At 48.1% G+C, this 26290-nt stretch overlaps 1 protein-coding gene across 1 annotated transcript; it reads left to right on the plus strand.

Moving 5' to 3' along the window:
• Window positions 1-9945: 9945 nt before the first annotated feature.
• Window positions 9946-26177, plus strand: LOC144161653 (uncharacterized). Its single transcript, XM_077692282.1, has 6 exons — window positions 9946-9967; window positions 10520-10977; window positions 12378-12954; window positions 15732-16016; window positions 23387-23602; window positions 25232-26177. Exons 1-6 carry the CDS (start codon window positions 9946-9948, stop codon window positions 25558-25560), a joined length of 1887 nt encoding a protein of 628 aa, XP_077548408.1. The 3' UTR covers window positions 25561-26177.
• Window positions 26178-26290: the final 113 nt, after the last annotated feature.

Here is a 26290-nt window from a genome sequence, read left to right on the forward strand (position 1 = left end):
GCGAAAATACAACTTTGTGTAATTTGAAAGAACTAGGATTCAGTATCTCACTCAGCTCCATTACAGCCCCAAAAGATGTTTTTTCGAAAAAAAAGCAAGAAGTATTTAAAAACTTTCGAATTTCGCGCCACAGTGACGTGTTATGAGCAAGAATGACGTCATACGGGCCAACAATAAAACATAATTTTCAGTGCGTTAACTGCACGCTAGCATTGAAGTGATGCGGTCAAATGGACCTAGAGGCCCCATTACGGACGTGCAGTCATGTGTCGTCGCGACAGGTCAGTTAGGCGGCCGCCAATCGCACAAACAAGGTTCCGTGACGTCATAGAAAAGTTGCGGGAAATTGGCTAGGGGGTTGCGAGTGCTTCACACGTTTTCTTTCATATCTCCGTTATTTGTTCAAAGATTGCGATGGGATTGGTATCATTGTTATTGGGACTAAGCAGTCTTTCTAATAAACCCAACTTGTATTTTGTCTTCATGGCTCCTTTAAGATCAGCACAGACAACATGTCCGATGTAGTTATAATCTTCTACTTGATCTAGGGTTCCAGTCGTACCAACCGAGGCGGTCAAAATTGAACCAGAAAAGGAAGGAACGCTTATATAGGAACTTAAATACCCTAACGTTGTTCTTGGCCTCACTGGTGCGCTGTCAAGATGTGGGGAGTCAACTCGGGCGAGAAAACAACCCCACCGGATCCAAAGGGCACCGGTGACGACGGGGGTGGCTGTCTGTTGCACGGCCTTCACTGACAGGAGGGGAAAGAATGAGACAGAGGGGGTTTCAACCCCCCCCCCCCCCCCCTGTGCCCCCAAATTTTTCCCAGACAACATGTAAGCCAGACTTAGTGCTCCTTTCAGCAAACCTCCTCCCTTCCGATAGCTATGACCCCCCCCCCCCCCGCCCCCCCCTCCTTCGAAAAAAAAAAAATTCTCACTATGGCCCTGGTTAATACAGCTATTTTTTTTTGTTTTGCTAACGAAGGCATTGTAGTTACAACTAGCCGTAGTGACAAAAAGAGGGAAGTGTCAATATTTCTCTTTTTTTTTTAACAGCTGATATGTAACACTGGTGTTATATATCAGGATAGTCGTATTCCCCCTTCTCCACTTTTTCGGTATGGTTCCATTTCTTCGATATATTCACTAAATGGCAAAACCACATTTTGATGGGCAGTTGGCATTAGTGTTCGCATGTGTGCTTCTTCATCTTCTTGATGTTTCTCTTTGAACCTGGATATTCTTTGCTCAACGAATTATCCAACAATCTCAGTGATCGCAAATTTTACGTTTTGGAGATGAAAGACCTGCGGGATCCTCCAAATGGAGGCTGAGGAGGATGGATCAGCTGTTTACAGCAACAACGGCAACAGTTGCTGTTTTCAGGCACTCGCTGCCTGAAAAGAGGGAATGGGGAGACAAAGTGGCTTCTAGTAGCTGCCCTCCCCCAACACATCGTAGTCCCGCCGCGGTGGCTCAGGGGCTAAGGCGTAGTGCTGCTCAGCATGAGGACGCGGGCTCGATTCCCGGCCACGGCGACCGCTTTTCTGATGACAAAAAGCCAAAACGCTCGTGCGTACGAGATTTCGGCGCACGTTAAAGATCCCCGGGTGGTCAAAATAATCCGGAGCCCTCCACTACAGCGCGTCTCATCGCCTGCGTTGTGTCGGCACGTTAAGCCCTACAACCAATCAATCAGTAAAACCGACACATTGCCATCGTTGCTGTAAACACTTGCACTCCCCTGTTTAAAAGATCCCTAGAGTCTTGAGTTTCCACCTTGATATCTTCATGTTATACAACCTCTTCATCACAAATGCAATGACACAACTGCATTGAACTTCAGCTGGCTCTCTTCTCTGGAAGACGTCTGAGCTGCAACCCTGGTTACCCGTGCATACGGATTGCGTGGGCACTTTTTTGGGGTTGTTTCTGAACAAGCGTTGACCGCGAAGTTAAAAACTCTCCTGAGTGAAAGACTGCCAAGCCACCGAGATAGAGGAAAGCTCGTCTGCGCTACAAGACAATGCACAGGCACGTTAATCCTCTCCGTACCGTGAAAAAAAAAAAATCAAAACGTACCAAATTTACCGAAAAATGTTTTTCACTCAATTGCTAGAGCTTTTTTTTTTTTTTCTGAATAAAACGGTACCATTATTTCGATGAAGTATTTATTTCTTTATTTCTCTAACTGTGTAAAAAAGATTGCGACTTCATACGGCGGCATTGGTTCATTAAAATAACGCTCCTTTATTTCTTTAATTGTGTAAAAAGATTGCTTGAAGATGGCTTCACTGCGTGGGTGCAGTCTTGCAAAAAAGCCCTGACGGTACTTTTTTGCAAGAAAAGTGTATAATGGATAAAACCGGTTCAAAACAAGCGTATCGTGGATAAAACCGGTTCAAATTAAACTGACATGATAAGTAAAATGACATATTTCAGGATAGCTTAACTTCGGTAGTGTGCAAGCGCTTGTAGTGTGGACAAGCATAGCGCGTCTTCGATTGGATCGGCACAACCCACGTGGTACAACAATAGCTGGTCTACGTAGGCAAAGGGTCAAACCAGTGCACGGAGGCTCGCCTTGCCGCAACAAAGGCGCTCCTTTCTCTTGTGTGCTGGTTCTTTCCTCTTGTCCTGGTGCACTGCCACTGTGTTCGTTGGTGCAGGGATGCAACTTTTCCCCTTCCCTCTTCATTGCAGGCTCCACCATCCCTTCCCCCTCCGTGGATGGCCATAGGCATGAGGATCGTTCCCGGCCGAGCCCCCGGCTGCTGCACTGCGAGCAGTGCAGGTACGAGACAGTGCGCCCATACGATCTGGAGCGGCACCGGCGCACGCACACGGGCGAGCGCCCGCACCAGTGCAGCCACTGCGGCAAGGCCTTCAGGCGGAAGAGCAACCTGGTCGACCACCTGCGCACCCACACGGGCGAACGCCCCTTCCGCTGCCACCTGTGCCCCGCGGCCTTCGCCCGGAGGCCCACGCTGGAGTGCCACGTGTACACTCACATTTCGACTCTTTCCCACTGACTCTTCTTCACAAGTGATCTTCACTTGCTGTTCCCGTTTCTGTTTCCGCTTTCGTTTTCATTTCTGTTTCGTCCCAGAAACAAAAGTTCTGTTACGGTTCAGCTCCGAAGCGAAAAAAAAATAAATAGTTTGTAACGGTTTATAACGGTTTTGTGTTTACATGGAAAATCGAGAATTGTGAAATTATGTTTGAAAAACCTGAAGTGCTACTTATAATTCTTTGTAAAAATGTCAGTTAACTCTTTCGCTACCGCGCCTATCAAAATCGATCAATTTGATCGATACTTTTGGGAGCGCCTTTTCATAGTGTTCCAGGCGTTTCTCGAACAAGTAAAGCTGTTCGGAGTTAGATCAGAAAATGGCCTTTCAAAATCAGTTTTGTTTTCATTTTTGCAACGGAAACGTGATTTTTGACACGCTTTTGAATCACCTGGGTGTGGAAAAAGGGCGTGGTCATCGCACGTCACGGCTACCAACGAAGAATGGTTGCAACCCGTAATTACTCTGCACCAGCGCTTGTTTTTTGCTATCAGGGCCTGAATGGGGAACTAGCAAACGATTTTCAATCGTCAGGTTCACGCTCTGACAGTAATAATCCCAGAAATCGGCTGAAAATGTCAAGCAGTGCCTGGTTGCAAAGCTACTTTATGATTTTAGGCAGTTTTATTGCCTTCGCGCACGTTGTTCTAAGTACTGTGGTAGTTCTACTTACCCCAGGACCATTCGCAAACAGTTTACAACAGTTTCGGTTTCGTTTCTGCATCGCGAAATTTATATTTAGCGCTACTACGCAGTTACCCAACTTCAAGGCTACCTGCCATGGCGCCTGAAGCGTCCGCGACTGATCCTCGAACAAAGCACGGCGCTCCCGATTTCCCCCCACCCTAACCCGATTTCTGCGATAAGAACTTCAGATGCAAGTCAAAAGGTCACACCCAGTCGCCAGATATCTGTTCGCCGAAGACAGCGCTTCAAACCGGCGGTACACTGCCAGCTGTTTGCCTTCCAGTTTCGTTTCCATGCGAGGGTATATCCGGGTGTCTAATGTTGCTGTTTAGTTGAGCTGTCTATTCGGACGGAGTCTCTGATAAGTTTTTGTACTGTTTCATTTGAAAAATGTTAGGTGGCGCTGCAATAGAGGAGGCTCGTTGTGCTGATCTTTTTCAGCGTGCAACTGCTATTCGGCCAAAGATTCTACGATTCTAGCTCATCGTACCTCATTTTTGCGAGCAAGGCTACAATTGCGAGTAAGAAGATGATAATAAAGCTCAGCTTTATGTTTTGAGAGATAACTGACCATTAGCGACAACAAGCATCATCCATGGCGTTCTGTTTTCAACTTCATGCATGTTTTTTTCCACATCGCGTGCTTGTCCCAAATATTGTGCTCGCTGTAAATGCAAAGTCAGCCATTTACAAGATGTTTTTACGTTATGTGGGGGCAAATTGGTGCCTCTGATAATGACAAACTGCCAGATTTTTTCCGGGAAACCACCCATATTTTTTTTTACAACTATGATGTAAGAAAACCTTTAAAAAACTGGTATTATTGGAAATGCCGTTAAAAAATCTGCATTTTGTGCTCCTGCAATTAGTGCCTAACCAATTTTTTAGCAGGAAAAAAAATGTTTTCTTGGACCCCTAAAATTATTCAATTTTCCGGTGGTAGCGAAAGAGTTAAATAGATTAACTGCGCGCAAAAATATCCGAGGACACCTAGGCACTCGTTGTCCTATACCTCTTGATGGTGCAGCTGTACAGGATGCTGGAAGTTTCCACCCTGGCTGTCCTCAGCCTGGCACCCAGGTTTGAGTCAGACGCTGTTCTAGGTTATAAATCTTTGAGCGCTGTTCTTTTTTTTTGTGCAGGGGGGGGGGGCTGCAAACACTCAAAGCCTCCACAAAACCAGCGTGCTGTGTGCGTATGCCCAATTCTTGAGTATGTCACCGTAGACTGGGATCTGAACACTGTGTATGAAAGTTTTATGAATAAATTTGAGGCAGTTTGAAATCCTCCGGTGCGCTTTGTTACTAACTTGCACGGTTGTGGTGTTATCGTTACAAGTTGAAAATGCCCCCGCACCATTTCTCTGCGCTCAATACTAAAACAGATTGTATGAGAGGAGCTAGCAACAGGTCAACATCAGTACTCCAGCACCCCCAAATTTGGATAAACAGAAAATGGGTGAATATTCGTGGCACGCATCCACATTCCAAGCGTCTTTTTCTAAAGACGATTAAAGAGTGGAAAGAAGCCCTGCCCAACACTGATTCCATTGAGTGTGTCGCTGTATGTGCAGTTGCCGCTGCTAATTGTGTATTGCTGTAATCGCACCAAACATTGTATTTTTTTCTCCTTTATTATTGCAGGTATGCTGTAGGTATAAATAAAGAAGGCCATGTAGAACGAATTCGTGACTCCGCAAAACTGAAGTGGCTTGGTGTGTTGTGTTTTATATTTGCTGGCGTCTGTCTCGCTGGTCGAGCCTGGAGCTGCTGAGACGAAAAGATCGTGCTGAAAGGCCCGCCGTCTGCATTGTGACATAGCCATGATCGTCAAGTCCATTATGCATGACCGAGCGGTCAAATCGCCTCCTCACCCGCCGCGGTGGCTCAGTGGCTAAGGCGTTGTGCTGCTGAGCACGAGGTCGCGGGTTCGATTCCCGGCCGCCGTGGCTGCTTTTCTGATGGAGGCGAAAAGCAAAAACGCCCGTGTGTACGAGATTTCGGCGCACATTAAAGATCCACAGGTGGTCAAAATTAATCCGGAGCCCTTCACTAAGGCGTGCCTCATCGCCTGCATTGCGTCGGCACGTTAAACCCCCACAATCACAAGTCGCCTCCTCCCCGTGGTCTCCCCTGGTCCTACCAAGTGCCTGAGCATAGCTGTACCTGACAGCTGTTCAACCCAGAAAAAAGACCATGCTTGGAACTTTGTTGTTGCGTTATGAGTAACACTTTTAGCAACATTTGGTTACAGCAATAAGTGCCACATCTGTCATTTCTGCTACAGTCTGCTTTGTTGTTTCCTGTTGTTGGTCATCCTTGTTCACTGCCCTTCGTTTGCCACCTTATCCTGCTGTGTTTGTTGTCCAACAAATGTCTGTTATGCTCAGCTGTTGCTAAGTGGACGTGTTTTAATGATGTACTTGGATGGTGTATGAAGAATGCCATGTGTCACTGACAGATTTCTACTTTATACGATACTTTATCACCAGTGCGGCAGCAATTGTACTCGTATTTTCCATTGCATAGCTATTTATAATCCGGCTGCTGGTCTTAAATTTCGTGTAGCCTAAAGGGCACTTGTGTCATTTGTAAACATTGTCTTTTTAGTGCAATCAAAAGGGCTGTTCTTCCTGCGTTATCCTGTCAGCCAAATTGCTGACATTGGCCATGATGACACCCTGGCAAGGTCTAAGGGGTAAATGTGACTGGTTGCTAGCATGTTTAACTTGAAGTGAACAATCGCAAAATTCCAGAGACACCTTTTGAAGCAGTGCGTGCAAATGCATTAATGTGCCATTGACAAGCATGTTCACTCGTTATCATTTCCCCCTTGCACCTTTCTCTGCTTGCCTTCTTGATGGGACTGTACCGTATGAAATGTTTTCAACTTTTGGCCAGTGGGCTGAGTCAAGAGAGACGGACAGAACAAAAGTTTTGCGTTTAAGTACCAAAGAAAGACTTATCATGCAGACAAAATACAAATTTGTTCTATTTGAAAGATTTTGTGTTTTGTAGTGCCGCTAGAGCTCATCCGGCAGCAATTCACTGACCCATTAATCAATTCAGGTTAAAAATTTGATTCTCCCGCCAAATCTGTTTTTTTCGCGACGTCTGCCATGAAGTCACGAGGGCGGGTATTGAAATGAACTTCCAGTGTGTCATTTGGCTCTGCAGCCTTGCTTACCATCAGTTCTCCCAGATGGCGCTGCTGTATTGAACTGTAGGCCGTTGCACACCATTGCTTTGTTTCTGACTGTGCTTGCACCTTGCTTGTTTTTGTTACAGTGGAAAGTAATCGTATCATGAAACATTGGGTATACCCGACAAACAGGGTCACGTAAGACGTCACTTACGCCATTCGGCCAGTGCGTCGGTCTGCTACGCAGCTAAAACAAGCATAGTGCGCCCAGTACCAACAGCAGTGCGCATCGGTACTTCTATGTTTATGCGTATTTTCGTTACTTTCATTGGTTACCCCAGCGTTCTTACTGCTGTAAAATGAATGTGCATTACATTTAAGCACAAATAACTCGTTCGTCAAGATTATAAGCCCTGCCTAATTTTGCATTTGCTGTTGCTGGCCTCAGCCAATCACACAGCTGGGCACATGATATCACAGGTTCTGTTGCAAGAAATGAGCTAGTGGGTCGCATGGCCAATCCCCTTTTTCCTAATTATGTTTCTTCTCTGAATGAAGTGTGTGGTAAAAGGGTTGTCAGTTTGATTTTAGCGAGGCAATCTTTCGAATGAACCAAACTTGTGTCTTACAGCGAAAGGGCACCCAGCTTTTCTGTTTTTCCCCTCCTTCCTTGTTGCAGGCTCCTCTGTGGATGGCCACAGCCATCAGCCTCGGCCCCAGAAAAGCCGTCGGCAGCTGCACTGCCAGCAATGCAGCTACGTGACATCGTTGCCGGCCCACCTGAAGAGGCACCATCGCACGCACACGGGCGAGCGCCGCTTTCACTGCCACTTGTGTCCTGCGGCCTTCGTCCGAGAGGCCAACCTGGTCATCCATGTGCGCTTCCACACGGGGGAGAGGCCTTTCCGCTGCCGCTTCTGCCCCGAGGCATTCGCATCTCGCATCGCACAGGAGATACAAGAGAAGGTGGACAGCCACTACCAGTAGTGCCGCTGGAGGGGAGGAGAAGGGCCTGGCTGTGTCTGCGTGCAAACACTCGCTCCAGCAGGATCGAAGGAAACTAGGCCCCTTTTCGGGGATCGCTCTGAAGCAGTGTGTGCAGTACCTGAAAAGTGTGGCGCTCACAGAGAGAGCCTCTTCTATCCTACAAGAACACTTGGCTCCGACACAAAGTTTCCTCCTCCATAGTCAGATCACAGCCCCACCAGATGGGTGATAATCGCTCCACCCTTTAATGGAAAGTGTGATTGTGAGTGGCAGACAGTGCCATCTTGTGTTGGTCTCAAGCAACCACGCTGGATGCCCATTTAAGGACTCACTGCGGCTTTGCAGACGGGCATTAGCAAAAAGATGTGCCCCTCTTGGAAAGGGGAAGTCACAATGTGGGGCCATTGATATGTATGCAAATGCACGTGTGTATGTCTCTCATGTAATTTCCCACTGCGATGCTGCGATCTGTTGGTAAACAACTGTTCATGTCCAGGGCTTGTCTCGTGTGCTTCTTGTACAGGCAATTTTGGGTGCATCTACGGACACTTGTAAAGTGGTGAAACGTGAGAGGTGTAAACTGGTGCCAGCTACCATCAAAATGTGTGTCCGACATATGCCGAATGTATTGAAGGAACAAGCGCGATCATTATCATCATAGGATGAAGACCTCTCCAATTGACCTCCAAGCACTCCCGTCTTGCGCTGCCCAAACCTATTCTTTGCCTCCTAAAGTTCCGTATTTCGTCCCTCCATTGATGTTTTGGCCTTCCCCTCCTCCTAACCGGCTGCGGTGGCTCAGTGGCTAAGGCGTTGCGCTGCTGAGCACGAGGTTGCAGGTTCGATTCCCGGCCGCCGCGACCGCATTTCTGATGACAAAAAGCAAAAACGCTCGTGCGTACGAGATTTCGGCGCGCGTTAAAGATCCCCAGGTGGTCAAAATTAATTCGGAGCCCTCCACTACAGCGCGTCTCATCGCCTGCGTTGTGTCGGCACGTTAAACCCTACAACCAATCAATCAGTAAAACCGACACATTGCCATCGTTGCTGTAAACACTTGCACTCCCCTGTTTAAAAGATCCCTAGAGTCTTGAGTTTCCACCTTGATATCTTCATGTTATGCAACCTCTTCATCACAAATGCAATGACATAAATGTGTTCAACTTCAGTTGGCTCTCTTCTCGGAAAGACGTCTGAGCTGCAACGTTGCATCACACTGAACTGTTCAGCTTCTGAAATTGAGCACTCTTGATTAAGTTATTTTGTGGCTCAGTATGGCTTTTTACAAGTAGTGTTAAAATGTGTTGTTGCCTTGTTCTTTTTGTGACCTTGAGGTTGCATGCTGTTCTGCTTACAGTTTATGGAAGTGCTAGCTGCCGTGCTTGGAGCCTGCCAACTCCCCATGTCTGAAATCTCTCGATGTGCACAGAATGTGGGCAAAATGCATACACCGAAGTTCAGGACAGGATGGGTTCACACAAAAGTAAAATTGAGCGTCTGCATTCTTTTCCAAGTTTCCCACATGGCTTATTGAGTGTTGTTCTTTTGGCAACTGTATATGCGTACTTCTCTGGGAAGATCTGATTGTGCGTTGTGTTTCTTGCTCACACGAGTGCATGAAATGCCATCTGAATATGCCAGGTTGTCGGTGATGATTTATATGGACACCCTTTGGTTACAACTATGGGTTGACTTTCTTTGGTCGTGGCAGCAGGATGACTTCAGTAGTGTCAGTGGTATTTCTGGAAAAAAAAAAAAAAAAGCAGTCAACTTATAAACAAATGAATGCAGTATTTTCTTTTTTTGAGGTTCTACATTTTGGGTCAATAATCAAAGTATAATTGTCATCATGGTGGAAAGATGTTGCTATGCTTGCTTTGCCTTTGTTTTTTTATGTTGTTGCTGTTGTAGCATTTATTGTCTGCTGTAAGAGGGAACTCTGAGTGGTAGCATACAGAGAACCACGTCTGGTTTAAGCTAGCCCCACCACACGCTTTACAGTTAAGACGCTGTACACAGGATGTTTGCATTTTTTTCCTTTTTTGCATCATCTGATGCTGCTGGATAGCCTGAGAGGTGGGGATGTTATTGCGCCAAACTTGGTCACCACTGCCGAGAGGCCCAGACAATTAGAGCAGACATGGTTTGCTGAGTTACGTTATGCACTGTTGTTTCTAAGTCTTTGCAACTGTTCTTTTTGTTTGTTTGTTTGGTGGTTTTTGACGGGATGCTTGTACGAAAAAGTCTGGCATTAGGGCTGACGCAGGTACAGCCACAATAAGGTGACAACAAGAGCCGAATTGAGTGTCGATTTGGTGGGGGTGCATTTCGGGACGCCAACAGTGTCTGGTCAGAAAGCCCGCAGGAATCTTTAGTGAACCATAAGGAGTAACATGCACTAAGTACCGGCCATACGTCACGCCTTCACCAATTCATCATCTGTACAAAGTGCATGGGCGCATTGCTTTTTGTGCGAGAGCACTGCTGTGTTTGCACTAAACATGATTCCGAAATTTCCAAAACCTTCTGAGTGAAAGACTGCCGACTTAGCACGAAAGAGGAGGGCTTGTCTACACTGTCAATGCCCAGGCACGTTAGGCCTGTGATGAGCAGCTCGCCTGGTACCAGTAAAAACGCCCCCTCCTCTTTCGTGCTGCTTCTTTCCTCTTGTGCTGTTTGCTCTGCTGCTGTGTTTGTGCTCTCAGTTTTTCCCCTCGCTCCTTGTTGCAGGCTCCTCTTTCCCCTCTGTGGACGGCCTCAGCCATCAGCCTCTCCCCCAGCGAAGCCGTCGGCAGCTGCGCTGCGAGCAGTGCAGCTACGCGACTCCGTTGCCGGGCCTTCTGAAGCGGCACCAGTGCAGGCACAGGGGCGAGCGCCCGCACCAGTGCAGCCACTGCGGCAACACCTTCAAGCGCAAGGGCCACCTGGCTGCCCACCTGCGCATACACACGGGCGAGCGCCCCTTCCGCTGCCACCTCTGCCCCAGGGCGTTCACCCAGAAGACCGGGCTGGACTACCACGTGCGCAGCCACAGGGCTGGCCGGGCACTGCCTCTTCCGCCACCCGGCCTTCCTGCAGAGCTTCGAGCAGAGGACGCTTGACGTAGAGGAGGCGTGTGCGCACAACGGGATCAGAAGGGAGAAAGCCCTCTTTTGCGGCGCATTGCGAAGCAGTGTTATGCAGTGCGCCAAGGAGGGGGTGATCGGAGAAAGAGCCTGTTTTATTGTGATTCGAATCCCGGCTTCAAACAATGATTTCGTCGTCACATCGTCGCTTACCAGCCATGTGAGAGTGGATCCACGCTAGTGCGGGAACTGTGATTGCAGATGCCACCTGTGGCATCCTGTGTTGGTCTCGAGCAATAATTATTTCGTTAGAACACACGCTGCAGCTGTGGCGACCGACCTGAGCAACAAGACGAGCCCCTATTGTAGATCACGATTTGTTGCAATTGATGTGCATGCATGCTGTGTATATGCCTCTCGTATCATTTCGCACTGTTATGGTGCCTTCTATTGGTAAACAACGGCTGGCGTCCAGTGCTTGTCCCGTGTGCTTCCTGCACAGGTAGTTTTGAGGAGGAGCTCAAAACATAGAGGAAGCAAAGAAATGCAGAGGCATAGACTGAAAGCTAACTACCCACTGAAGTTTGCTTCCACTCTTTGGCAAATGCATTGTACAAGCGAGCGCTAACCATAATCAAAAACATAAATTGAAGGAGGCCTGGGCATGATAGTGAGGCGAAGAAAATTGACAAAGGCTGACCACACGTTAGTTTGAAAAGGGAAGGCCACGCGTGATACGTACTTGCGAGGAACAGGCAGCTTGCAATCAGGAACGCCATGGGCAGGAATCGGAACGAAATAAAACACCACAAGCACGCAACGTTTGAAGAAAAAGGACTTTAATGAAGCAAATACGTACCTAATGTTACAGCTTTCCTGGTTACCCGTGCATACGGATTGCATGGGCACTTTTTTGGGGTTGTTTCTGAACAAGCCTTGACCGCGAAGTTAAAAACTCTCCCAAGTGATAGACTGCCAAGCCACTGAGATAGAGGAAAGCTCATCTGCGCTGCAAGACAATGCACAGGCACATTAATCCTCTCCGTGCCGTGAAAAAAAAAAAAAAAACGTACCAAATTTCCCGAAAAATGTTTTTCACTCAATTGCTAGAGCTTTTTTTTTTTCTGAATAAAATGGTACCATTATTTCGATGAAATAACATTCCGGTATTTCTCTAATTGTGTAAAAAAGATTGCGACTTCACACGGCGCGATTAATTCGATGAAATAACGTTCCTTCATTTCTTCAATTGTGTAAAAAGATTGCTTGAAGATGGTTTCACCGCATAGGTGCAGTCTTGCAAAAAAGCCCCGACACCACTTTTTTGCAAGAAGGGTGTATAATGGATAAAACCGGTTCAAATTAAACTGACATGATAAACATAACTAACATGATAAATAAAATGACATATTGCAGGATAGCTTGAGTGCGGTAGTGCGCAAGCGCTTGTAGCGTGGACAAGCATAGCGCGTCTTTGGTGGGATCGGCACAACCCATGTGGTACAACAATAGCTGGTCTACGTAGGCAAAGTGTTAAACCAGTGCACGGAGGCTCGCCTTGCAGCAACACAAACACTCCTTTCTCTTGTGTGCTGGTTCTTTCCTCTTGTCCTGGTGCACTGCCACTGTGTTCGTTGGTGCAGGGATGCAACTTTTCCCCTTCCCTCTTCATTGCAGGCTCCACCGTCTCTTCCTCCTCTGTGGATGGCCGTCGGCATGAGGATCGTTCCAGGTCGAGCCGCCGGCTACTGCACTATGAGCAGTGCAAGTACGAGACAGTGCGCCCAAACGATCTGGAGCGGCACCGGCGCACGCACACGGGCGAGCGCCCGCACCAGTGCGGCCACTGCGGCAAGGCCTTCAGGCGGAAGAGCAGCCTGGTCGACCACCTGCGCACCCACACGGGCGAACGCCCCTTCCGCTGCCACCTGTGCCCCGCGGCCTTCGCCCGGAGGCACACGCTGGAGTACCACGTGTACACCCACACTTCGACTCTTTCCCATTGACTCTTCTTCACAAGTGATCTTCACTTGCTGTTCCCGTTTCTGTTTCCGCTTTCGTTCTCATTTCTGTTTCGTCCCATAAACAAAAGTTCTGATACGGTACAGCTCCGAAGTGAAAAAAAAAAAAAAGTTTGTTTTTGCGTGGAAAATCGAGAATTGTGAAATTATGTTTGAAAAACCTCAAGTGGTACTTATTGATTCTTTGTAAAAATGTCAGTTAAACAGATTAACTGCGCGCAAAAATATCCGAGGACACCTAGGCACTCGTTGTCCTATACCTCTTGATGGCGCAGCTGTAGAGGATGCTGCAAGTTTCCACCCTGGCAGTCCTCAGCCTGGCACCCAGGTTTGAGTCAGACGCTGTTCTAGGTTATAAATCTTTGAGCACTGTTCTTTTTTTGTGCGTGTGGGGGGTGTCCCATCGTGGTGAAGCATAGAATGATGAGCTGCAAACACTCAAAGCCTCCACAAAGCCAGCGTGCTGTATGCGTATGCCCAATTCTTGAGTATGTCACCGTAGACTGGGATCTGAACACTGTGTATGAAAGTTTTATGAATAAATTTGAGGCAGTTCGAAATCCTGCTGTGTGCTTGTTACCAACTTGCACGGTTGTGGTGTTATCGTTACAAGTTGAAAATGCCCCAGCACCATTTCTCTGCGCTCAATACTAAAACAGATTGTACGAGAGGAGGTAGCAGCAGGTTAACATCAGTACTCCAGCCCCCCCCCAAATTTGGATAACCAACAGAAAATGGGTGAAAATTCGTGGCGCGCATCCACATTCCAAGCGTCTTTTTCTAAAGACTATTAAAGAGTGGAAAGAAGCCCTGCCCAACACTGATTCCATTGAGTGTGTTGCTGTATGTGCAGTTGCCGCTGCTAATTGTGTATTGCTGTAATCACACCAAACATTGTATTTTTTTCTCCTTTATTATTGTAGGTATGTTGTAGGTATAAATAAAGAAGGCGACGTAGAATGAATTCGTGACTCCGCAAAACTGAGGTGGCTTGGTGTGTTGTGTTTTATATTTGCAGGCGTTTGTCTCGCCGGTCGAGCCCTGAGCTGCTGGGACGAAAAGATCGTGCTGAAAGGCCCGCCGTCTGCATTGTGACATAGCCATGATCTCCAAGTCCATTATGCATGATTGAGCGGTCAAATCGCCTCCTCCCCGTGGTCTCCCCTGGTCCTACCATGTGCTTGAGCATAGCTGTACCTGACAGCTGTTCAACCCAGAAAAAAGACCATGCTTGGAACTTTGTTGTTGCGTTATGAGTAACACTTTTAGCAACATTCGGTTACAGCAATAAGTGCCGCATCTGTCATTTCTTCATTTCTGCTACAGTCTGCTTTGTTGTTTCTCGTTGTTGGTCATACTTGTTCACTGCCCTTCGTTTGCCACATTATGCTGCTGTGTTTGTCATCTCACGGATGTCTGATGTGCTCAGCTGTTGCTAAGTGGACGTGTTTTAATGATGTACTTAGTTGGTGTATGAAGAATGCCATTTGTCAATGACAGATTTTTACAGATTTGCAGATGACAGATTTGATGTGATACTTTAACACCAATGCGGCAGCGATTTTACTCATATTTTCCATTGCATAGCCATTTATAATCCGGCTGCTCGTCTTAAATTTCCTATAGCCTAAAGGGACACTTATGTCAGTTGTAAACATTGTCTTTTTAGTGCAATTAAAAGGGCTGTTCTTCCTGCGTTATCCTGTCAGCCGAATCGCTGACATTGATGACACCCTGGCAATACCTGGGGGGTAAATGTGACAGGTTGCTAGCGTGTTTAACCTGCAGTGAAAAATCGCAAAACTCTAGGGCAGTTGATAGGGTCGCCGCGGTGAGTGTACCAGGTTTCCTGTTCTATCACATACTGCAAACAAATCAAAACTGTAGAGTTTGCTAAATAATCAATTAACCACATGGAAGACATGCAGCCCCAGATAGGACCTGAACGAATTTGCTTTGGTATCTCTTTAAGTTGAATAACAGCAGCTTTGTGTTTGCGAATTCGTGACCTGACTGCCGTGGATGGAACCCAATCTGGTTCATATGTTAAGGGTGAATCAGAGAGCCGATTCTTTCGGGAAGGCTCCGGAACAGTCTCCGAATAATTTGCTAGGTATCTGCCTCTTCACTGCAAATGTGACTCCTTCTCCGCTTCCACCCCTCACTCTCTTCCCTCCCCTCTCGCTCGTCTTCGGATGAATCGAATGGAAGTCTGTTTGTGGCAATTCAATTTTCCCGCCTTCACAGCGCTCGCACCCATGTCTTGGGACGACGCGCACTCTTTTCTTTATCTTTTGTTTTTCTCTCTGCTTAGAACGTCACGAACGTGGGCTCTGTTATTTTGTGCTTGCTCTTATCTCGTACATGCTGAGGTCTTTCTGCGTCATTTACAATGGGCTGTTTTTTTTTTCCTTCCTATTGTAAAAACCAACCGAAGCTTCTACTCTTAATTCACAGAACGCGGGTCCCGTAAATATTTGCATTGTGACTCAAATGTGCCTTACGTTTCCTTTCTGATAAATAATGGGGGCATGTATGACGTAGGCCAGCAGATTTAGTTGTGAGGAGAATTTCTGTCGACACATACTCTTTCCTTGACCTTTGGCCAGAAGGCTGAGTCGATGGACAGACGAAAATTTCCCCGTTTAAAAGCCTAAGAAAGGCTTATCGTATTTTAAAACTCGCTCCTGGTGCACTGCCACCATTTTTTCCGGCGGAAGGGCCCCCATCTTTCGCTCTCCTTCTTTGTTGCAGGCTCCTCTGTCCCCTCTTCGGATGGGCCCCACCGCTTCATGCGAAGCCGTCGGCAGCTGCACTGCGAGCACTGCAGCTACGCGACGCTGTTTCCGAGTGATCTGCGGGAGCACCAGCGCATGATGCATGTGGGCGAATACCAGTGCAGCCACTGCAGCAGGTGCTTCTCGCAGAAAAGCTACCTGACCACCCACCTGCGCATCCACACGGGCGAGAGGCCCTACGAGTGCCCCCTGTGTCCCGCGGCCTTCCCCCAGCTGGCCAACCTGATCTACCACCATGCGCGCAGACACTAGAGGGAGAGGCTCTTTCCCTGCCGCTTCTGCCCCGAGGCCTTTGCACGCCGCATCCAACTAACGACGCACGAGAAGGTGCATAGCCACCACCAGTATTGCAGCTGAAGGAGAGGAGAAGGGCCTGGCCGTGTCTGCGCGCAAACACTCGCTCTAGCAAGGTCCAAGGGCAGCAGGAGTCTTTTTCCAGATCATTACGAAGCCGCGTATGCAGCACCCCCGCTCACAGAGAGAGCCTGTTTTATCCTACAACACCTTTCTCTGAGCAAAAACTTCCTCCTTCGTGGTCACATCGTGTCCTCACCAGCTGGGTGATAATCGCTCCAGCCTCCTGCGTGGAGTGTGATTCTGGGTGGCAGACAGTGCCGTCTCATGTTGGTCTCAAGCAACCACTGCTGGCGCCCATTTAAAGACTTGCTGCCGCTTCGCAGACTGACATTAGCGAAGAGATGCACCCCTCATAAAGGGACAGTCACGATGTTTCACCATTGCTACGTATGCAAACACGTGTGTATGTCTCTCATGTAATTTCCCACTGTGATGCTGCCTTCTGTCGGTAAACAGTTCATGCCCAGGGCTTGTCTTGTCTCCTTCTTGTACAGCGATTTTGGGGTGCACCTAAGAACACTCGTAGAGTGACGAAGCATGAAAGGTGTAAACTGATACCAGCTACCATTAAAGTTTTTGTCTCCGACATATGCGGAATGTATTGAAAGACCAAGCACAGTCTTCATCATCATCAACTGTCTACTAGACTCGCTGCAGGACGAAGGCCTCTCCCATTGACCTCCAAGCACTCCTGTCCTGCTCTGCCCGAACCCATTCTTTCCCTCTGAAAGTTTTTATTTCGTCCTTCCGCCAAGTTATTGGCCTTCCCCTTCTTCTCGACCCATTTTTTGGTATTTACTTTGTTACCCTAATCCTCCGTTGGTTGTTGGTTCGTCTCACTACATGGTCGGCCCAAATCCATTTTCTTTTCTTTATTTGGACTAGTATGTTATCGTCAACTCTAGCTTGTTCTCTGATCCAGGTAGCTCGTTTATTGTCCCTGAGTGTTATTTCTAACATTATTCATTCCTTGACCCCTTGAGCCGACCTAAGATTGCTTTCTAGTTTAGCAAGGCACCAAGTTTCACCTCCATATGTTATCACTGGCAGTATGCACTGGTAGATTTTTCTTTTTGAGTGACAGAGGTAGTTTGCTTTTCATTATTTGGGAGTGTTTGCTGAGTGAACCCCAGCCCATATTTCTGCTGCATCAGATAGATGTCTTTCTTGCATAAAATCAGCACAGACAACCTGTCCGAGGTAGTTAAACCCTTCTACTTGTTCAAGCGTTTCACTGCATATGCTGAACAGTGCAGTTTCCGCATGTTTATTCATCATTACTTGAAATTTTTTCATTATCTTTATCCCGACGGCTAAGCTCTTTGACTGTGGTTCCTCAAGCAATTTTTCGCAGATGTTCCGCACACTCGCTTAGAAAGACTGTTTCATCTGCCAACGTCAAACAGCTCAAGTGCTCTCTGTTTATCTGTAATCCTGTGTTTTCCCAGTCAGGCACCGTGAATTCCCCCTGCAGACATAAGGTGAACAGTTTTGGCACTACCACTGCCAGTAGTGCAGCAGGAGAGGGGGGCCCAGCTGGGTGTGTGCGCCAATGCTCACTTTAATGAGATCGGATTGGAGCAAGCTCCTCTTTGCAGAAAGTTACACAGGAGGGTTTTGCTGCATGCCAAGAGGGGCAAGAGTCGTAGAGAGAGAGAGAGCCCACTTAGTCCTACGAGACCTGGCTACAAGCAAAGGTGTTACCATATTGTCGCTTCACCAGTTGGGTGGTAATTGCTCCACTCTAGTGCGGGAAGTGTTTTTGTGGGTTAGAACTTGGGTGCTCACAAGCAACTTGCAGCGAGATCCGGCCCACCACCATAGAGTGCTCATTTGAGCAGGCACTGCAGCTTGGCAGACTGATACCTGCAGAAAGATGCACCCCTCGTGAAATGCGGGAGTCGCAGTGTGTCGCCATGGATAGGCGCGCAAACGCTCTCTCTGTGCATGTGTCTTACGGTATTTCTCACTGTGACCCTACTTTCTGTCGGAAAACAGTTGTTGACGTTCAGTGCCTTTCCGGTATGTTGCTTGTTCGGGTAATTTTGAGGGGCAACTATGAACATTCAGAGAGTGGGGAAGCATAGCAGTCATGAACTGATGTCATCTCTCCTTTCTAGGTTGTTTCACCATTTGGCAACAGTACTGAAAAAATGAGCACAAAATGTTGTTCAAACAGTGTTTTCGAGAGGACAAAGAGGTGAGGGAAGAACAGTACAAGTGGGTGGTGAGGAACGATGGCATCCAGTGGACATTTTCGGTGTGCGATCAAATGTGGACAAGGTTTTTTTTTTCTCTAACATTTGATTGCTGTGGACTACACTACTCTCAGCATACTTCCATTACGGTCTGAAAAAATCACCCTTGCCGATGTTCTTGGAACAAAATTCTTCCGTTAGAGAACGGCGATCCAGCAGTGCCCAGTTTTCGTGTTGAGCAGTGCATTGTAAAAGGCTGCACACACACACAGTCTCTATTAAGTTGCGGCCAGTGAGACTCATGGTCATTCGTGCCACACCTTGAGGTCCTGATCACAGCTGGTACGTCTGACTGAGGGGCATGTTTCCGACTTTGACATTTTATGACTGGACACTTCTCTGACGCGGAAGCCGAAACCGCTCCGTGCTGAAGGCACTAAAGGCCAGTCATGGCAAGTGCTCTGCTAGCGTCACTTGTTGAAGGTCAGCCCAACTGCTCGCAGTAAACGGTCCATAGAGAGAGAGAGAGAAGACCTTTATTCGGCCGAAGTTACTGGCCGAGCATGTCCACCGCCTGGGCGACCAGTCTGCGCTGTTGTTCTTCTCCTTCAGAGCCAAGCCAGTCAGTCCAGGTGGTGATGGAAAGGGATGGGGAGGGATAGGAGTCGGATAGCTGAGCCACTGGGCAGTAGAATAAGCAATGAGGTAAATCAGCGTAGGCAGTGGGGCAGTTGGGACAAGAGGGGTCAGATCTATAGCGATAGAGGAATAGGCGGGAGGGAGTGATTGGGGCATTCATTTGGATATGTGCCGGAGGAGTCGAGCCTCCGTTACGGTGAGTGATGGGTGAGGAGGCGGGTAGAGGCGTTTGTCAAGACGGAGCTGAAGGTAGACCTCCTTGATGGTACGGCGAAGGGAGAGCCTCACACCGTCCTCCGAGGGCCCGGGCCAGGGGATCAACGGTGCCTGGTGAAGAGTTTCGCGGGCGAGTTGATGCGCCGACTCATTGCCGTCAATCCTGGAATGTCCAGGGACCCAACGGAGGAAAACGATGGATGGCTGTAGAGCGGAGACCGCTCGTTCGACCTCCTGTTGAAGGATAGAAGGTAGTGAGTGATTTTGTATCTGTATAATAGCGGCATGAGAGTCAGAAAAGACTGTGTATTTGGGGACGGGGGGGGAGAGAAGCAAAGGACTGAAGGCCATGGGCAATGGCGAGAACCTCAAGAGACATTGCTTCCGGAGGGTGAAGGTACGGGCCGCTAGTGTGGGTTTCTGCTTTAGCAAGGTGAGGGTGGTACAGAATGTAACCGCACGAGCCTCGAGGCGCCACAAAGGAGGCATCTGTGTAAGCAATTCCCTGGGTCGCGAAAAGAGGAGAATGATGCTGCGCGGCCGCATGACGACGACCTGCATGAAGGACGGGACATGTTTGACGGGAGAGGGAGAATACGAAGGTTGGGCGCCGAAATTGCGTCGGGAGGGGTAATGGGGGAGACGGGAATCGGAGATATACCCGCCTGAACCAGTAACCATTGACCTTGACGGGTAAGGGAGAGCCGAGAAATCTGGGAATCTCGATGGAGATTGAGGAGAGAGCGAAGGGAATGAAATAAGCCCGTGGCGAAAAGCTTATCTGTAAAAGTGGTAATAGGGAGGTTCAGTGCTGCTTTGTAGAGTCCCACCAAGGCGGTCTCAAGGGTATTGAGTTGAGTGTTGGTGAAGGAGATGTAAGGGATAAAGTACAAGAACTTGTTGAGCTCGAGGGCGTGAGCAACCCTGCAGGCATTAGCTTCGTGAAGACCCGCACGTCGAGTGACCACACGACGTAGAAGGTGGGTTACCGGGTTGGAAGGTTGCGACGGCGCTGTGTAGGGCTTGTATGTTCTTGGATGCATGCAAAGGAAAACCAAGAACCTTGCATTTGATGACGACAGGAATGGCAGAACCAGAAATATGGAGAGAGATGAGGGAATTGTGGGCGCGCTGGTAAGAGGAACGGTTGATAAGGAGAAGCTCGGACTTTTCCGGAGCAGGGGAAAGACCAACAGCAGTGAGAAAAGAGTCGATGAGATCCAAGCCACGTTGCAGGGTGCTCTGCATATGGCCCGGAGAGCCAGATGAACACCAAAGGGTTATGTCGATCGTCGGCGTAAAGAATGTGATGAAGATCAGGGATTTCAGATAGTTGGGAAGCCAGAGGAGTCCGCAATATTGAAAAGGGTGGGGGAAAGAACAGCACCCTGATATTTATTCCAAATACCTACGCAAACCATTTATAATGTGACAATGTTCCTATTGTCAATATTGTTCAGCAAAAAAAAAAAAAAAACACGGCATAATTGAGACTAAAGTACATAAATGACATATGCAGTGGTCACATTAGTTAAGCATGACGTGAGTTCTGTAGGGCGAAACATATTGAGCCAGCGGGTAACGGGCACCGCGACTCGCACTACCAGAATCTTCGCCGTTTCGGGGGACACGCTCTAAAGTGAACGCAGAATGTTTCCTATGCGATGTAACTTTTTGCATCATATACTCCACTTTTTATTTCGAGCCTTCGGCTTTGCAAAGTTGTAAGATCGATATCAGAGTTTCATTAGTTTCATAATAATGTGGAACCCTATGGTCAATATCGACGGTATCGAGATGGCATCAACGATGGCGGCCCCCAGGTCTTTGCTTTTGATCATGGTTTTGACCATAACTTTGACTGTGTTTGACAACTAACTTCAGGGTATCACTTCTCTAAAGCGACGCGGTGTTGGCGTGCGAATCCATGCATTCTTGGGCTGGGCCGGCATGCCGTGTGTTCTCTACAGTTTCGCGCCCCATTCAAGCGGAGCCCCAACTCAAGAATGCATGCATTTGCATACCAACACCGCATCGCTTCAAACAACGCTAGTCGCTTGAGCGCCAGCTTTCTCTTTCTTTTTTGTGTGTGTGCGTGCGGCAACGTCTTAAAAATATTTGAATGAACCAGTTGTGACGTTCGCTGGCCGGGCACCGACGGAAATGGTGAGTCGCATGTTTGCGCAGCTGAGCAGTGGCTTGGCGCGCAGTTCAAAGAGATTACGGCCTGTCAATGCCGCCCACCTGCCGGAACGCTTGTTTCAATCAAAGTTCCACTGACTCGGTATGAACGAGAAGGCCACAGACATAGCGGACAGTGGTACAACCGAGTTTTGGACGCATACCAGTTGTTTCCGCTCCCGGCAGTGCATGTGCCGACAGTCCGGTGTGTTCGGTAAACGCGGAAGTGACAGCCATAACGCCCTCATGCTCGCAGTTCGCTTATGCTTGCTCAAGGGGCCGGTAAGTCCGGATAATTTACCACCGCACGTTCCGTGTCCTTCATTCCGCATGTTGGTGGTTACGCTGGGAAAACGGGGCCGACATAGGCTCATCTTCGTTCAAATCGCCCTGACTCACTTGCGCTGTCTTTGACGCTAGCGTTTTCCGCAAGGTAAGTTGCTGCGCGGTTCGTTTTAATTCCTGGGTCGCGAAATACGCACTTCTCAACCCGACAGCGCAAACTTAACTGCCGTCAGCGAGCTTTTGGTAAAGTAATGCCCTGTCTGGTGCATCCTATTACTGGATATCTCTTCAGCGTCATTTCTGAGCCAGCAGCACGAAAAAGTGGTGTGGTCTGCAGAACATTAGGTGTCGCGATTAATTCGAGAGTGAAGCTCCTTTTCGAGTTGCTTGTTGCAAGAATTGGCGAGCCGTCGTGAAAGCACCCGTGGCCTGCACAGCGGCATGTAGAATAAGCTTCGTGACTTCGCAAAACTGAAGTAGCTCGGTATGTCTCGGTTTATATTTGCAGGCATCACTCTCGTCAGAGCGACCCATGAGCTGCTGGGACCGAAAAGTCGTGTTGAAAGGCTCGCCGTCTGCATTCTGACATGGCCATAATCTTCAAGGCCATTATGCATGACCGAGCGGTTAAATGGTCTCCCCTGGTCCTACCAAGTGCCTGAGCTTAGCTGTGCCATCTACAAAGCAGGAACGTGCCAGCGGTTCATCCAAGAAAGAAGGCCGTGCTTGGAACTTTGTTTTGCGTTATGAGTGACTGTTCTAGCAACATTTGGTGACAGCAATAAGCGCTGCATGTGTCATTGCTGCTACATTCATCAGTGCTGGTCGCTCATCTATGCAGTTGGCTCTGCTGTTTCCCGTTGTCGGTCATGGTCATCCTTGTTCACTGCCCTTCACGTTTTACCTGATGCTGCTGTGGTTGTCTCGCTGATGTCTGATATGCTCACCTGTTGCTCAGTTGATGTGTTTTAATGATGTACTTGGGTGGTGCGTGAAGGATGCCATGTGTCAGTGACAAATTTTCACTTAATGTGATACTGTAAGTGTGGCAGCGATTTGACCTGTATTTGCCATTGCATAGCTATTTATAATCCGGATGCTACTCTCTAATTTCTTATAGCCTAAAGAGACACTTATGTCAGTTGTAAACATTGGGGCTCTTCGATTTACAGTGTTGGAATCACCGTGGACAGTCCACGGGTAGTCCGAGGATTCCCCAAAGCCATAGGGATACATGGGAAAATCGAATGCCGGACTGCTCCTCGGGGAGTCCACGGTGACTCCGAGACTGTAAATCGAGGAGCCCCTTTGTCCAAGAGCCCCATCTAAGCTAGTTTTTCAACATTTACAAGTGATTTACATGCATTTCTTTATGGACAAAGTGTAGTGAAAAGGGCTATTTTTCCTGCTCCAACCTGCCGGCCAAATTGCTGACATTGGCCCTGATGACACTGTGTCAAGTCCTCAGGGGTAAATGTGATGGGTTGCTAGGGTGTTTAACTTGCAGTGAACAATCGCGAAATTCCGCAGACGCCTTTTGAAGCAGTGCGTGCAACTGCATTAATGTGCCATTGACAAGCATGTTCACTCGTTATCATTTCCCCCTTGCACCTTTCTCTGCTTGCCTGCTTGATGGGACTGCACTGTATGAAATGTTTTCAACTTTTGGCCAGTGTCAGGGCTGAGTCAAGGGTGAGGCGGACAGAGCAAAATTTTTGCGTTTAAGTACCATAAGGAAGACTTATCGTCTTTAAAGGAGCGCCCCTTCTGCTGCCACCTCTGCCCCAGGGCGTTCACCCAGAAGACCGGGCTGGACTACCACGTGCGCAGCCGCACGGCCGGCCGGGCACTTCCGCCCCCTGGCCTTCCTGCAGAGCTTCGAGCAGAGGACGGTTGAAGGAGAGGCGTGTGCGCACAACGGGATCGGAAGGAAGCAAGCCCCCCTTTTGCGGTGCATTGCGAAGCAGTGTTATGCAGTGCGCCAAGGAGGGGGAGCTCAGAGAGAGAGCCTGTTTTATTGTGCATCGAATCCTGGCTTCGAGCACTAATTTTGTCGTCACATCATCGCTTACCAGCCATGTGAGAATGGATCCACGCTAGTGCGGGAACTGTGATTGCCGGTGGCAGCTGTGGAATCCTGTGTTGGTCTCGAGCAATAATTACTTCATTAGAACACGCGCTACAGCTGTGGCGACCGACCTGAGCAATACGACGAACCCCTATTGTGGAGGGGCGATCACAATTTGTCGCATTTGATGTGCACGCAAATGCATGCATGCTGTGTATATGCCTCTCGTACCATTTCGCGCTGTGATGGTGCCTTCTATTAGTAAACAACGGTTGACGTCCAGTGCTTGTCCCGTGTGCTTCCTGCAAAGGTAGTTTTGAGGAGGAGCTAGAAACATAGAGGAAGCAAAGAAATGCAGGGACATAGACTGAAAGTTAACTACCCACTGAAGTTTGCTTCCACTCCTTGGCAAGTGCATTGTGCAAGCGAGCGCTAACCATAACCAAAAAAATAAATTGAAGGAGGGCTGGGCGTGATAGGGAGACCAAGAAAATTGACAAAGGCTGACCACACGTTAATTTGAAAAGGGAAGGCCACGCGTGATACGTACTTGCGAGGAACAGGCAGCTTGCAATCAGGAACGCCATGGGCAGGAATCGGAACGAAATAAAACACCACAAGCACGCAACGTTTGAAGAAAAAGGACTTTAATGAAGCAAATACGTACCTAATGTTACAGCTTTCCTGGTTACCCGTGCATACGGATTGCATGGGCACTTTTTTGGGGTTGTTTCTGAACAAGCCTTGACCGCGAAGTTAAAAACTCTCCCAAGTGAAAGACTGCCAAGCCACCGAGATAGAGGAAAGCTCATCTGCGCTGCAAGACAATGCACAAGCACGTTAATCCTCTCCGTGCCGTGAAAAAAAAAAAACGTACCAAATTTACCGAAAAATGTTTTTCACTCAATTGCTAGAGCTTTTTTTTTTTCTGAATAAAACGGTAGCATTATTTCGATGAAATAACGTCCCTTTATTTCTCTAACTGTGTAAAAAAGATTGCGACTTCACACGGCACCATTAGTTCAATAAAATAACGCTCCTGTATTTCTTTATTTGTGTAAAAAGATTGCTTGAAGATGGCTTCACCGCATAGGTGCAGTCTTGCAAAAAAGCCCTGACGTCACTTTTTTGCAAGAAAAGTGTATAATGGATAAAACCGGTTCCAAACAAGCGTATAGTGGATAAAACCGGTTCAAATTAACCTGACATGATAAACATAACTAACATGATAAATAAAATGACATATTTCAGGATAGCTTGACTTCGGTAGTGCGCAAGCGCTTGTAGCGTGGACAAGCATAGCGCGTCTTCGATTGGATCGGCACAACCCATGTGGTACAACAATAGCTGGTCTACGTTGGCAAAGGGTTAAACCAGTGCACGGAGGCTCGCCTTGCAGCAACAAAGAAGCTCCTTTCTCTTGTGTGCTGGTTCTTTCCTCTTGTCCTGGTGCACTGCCACTGTGTTCGTTGGTGCAGGGATGCAACTTTTCCCCGTCCCTCTTCATTGCAGGCTCCACCGTCTCTTCCCCCACTTTGGATGGCCGTAGGCATGAGGATCGTTCCCAGCCGAGCCGCCGGCTGCTGCACTGCGAGCAGTGCAAGTACGAGACAGTGCGCCCATACCATCTGAAGCGGCACCGGCGCACGCACACGGGCGAGCGCCCGCACCAGTGCAGCCACTGCAACAAGGCATTCAGGCGGAAGAGCAACCTGGTCGACCACCTGCGCACCCACACAGGCGAACGCCCCTTCCGCTGCCACCTGTGCCCCGCGGCCTTCGCCCGGAGGCCCACGCTGGAGTGCCACGTGTACACCCATATTTCGACTCTTTCCCACTGACTCTTTTTCACAAGTGATCTTCACTTGCTGTTCCCGTTTCTGTTTCCGCTTTCGTTCTCATTTCTGTTTCGTCCCATACACAAAAGTTCTGTTACGGTTCATCCCCGAAGCGGGAAAAAAAAAAATAGTTTGTAACGGTTGATAACGGTTTTGTGTTTGCATGGAAAATCGAGAATTGTGAAATTATGTTTGAAAAACCTGAAGTGGTACTTATTAATTCTTTGTAAAAATGTCAGTTAAATAGATTAACTGCTCGCAAAAATATCCCAGGACACCTAGGCACTCGTTGTCCTATACCTCTTGATGGTGCAGCTGTACAGGATGCTGCAAGTTTCCACCCTGGCTGTCCTCAGCCTGGCACCCAGGTTTGAGTCAGACGCTGTTCTAGGTTATAAATCTTTGAGCGCTGTTCTTTTTTTTTTTTTTTTTTTTTTTGTGCGTGTGGGGGGGGTGTCCCATCGTGGAGAAGTATAGAATGGTGAGGTGCGAACACTCAAAGCCTCCACAAAGCCAGCGTGCTGTATGCGTATGCCCAATTCTTGAGTATGTCGCCGTAGACTGGGATGTGAACACTGTGTATGAAAGTTTTATGAATAAATTTGAGGCAGTTCGAAATCCTTCTGTGTGCTTTGTTACCAACTCGTACGGTTGTGGTGTTATCGTTACAAGTTGAAAATGCCCCCACACCATTTCTCTGCGCTCAATACTAAAACAGATTGTATGAGAGGAG

Source organism: Haemaphysalis longicornis, unplaced genomic scaffold (assembly GCF_048455015.1).
Source record: "Haemaphysalis longicornis isolate Haplotype H1 unplaced genomic scaffold, Haemaphysalis longicornis Haplotype H1 scaffold_12, whole genome shotgun sequence".
Classification (NCBI taxonomy): Eukaryota; Metazoa; Arthropoda; class Arachnida; order Ixodida; family Ixodidae; genus Haemaphysalis; species Haemaphysalis longicornis.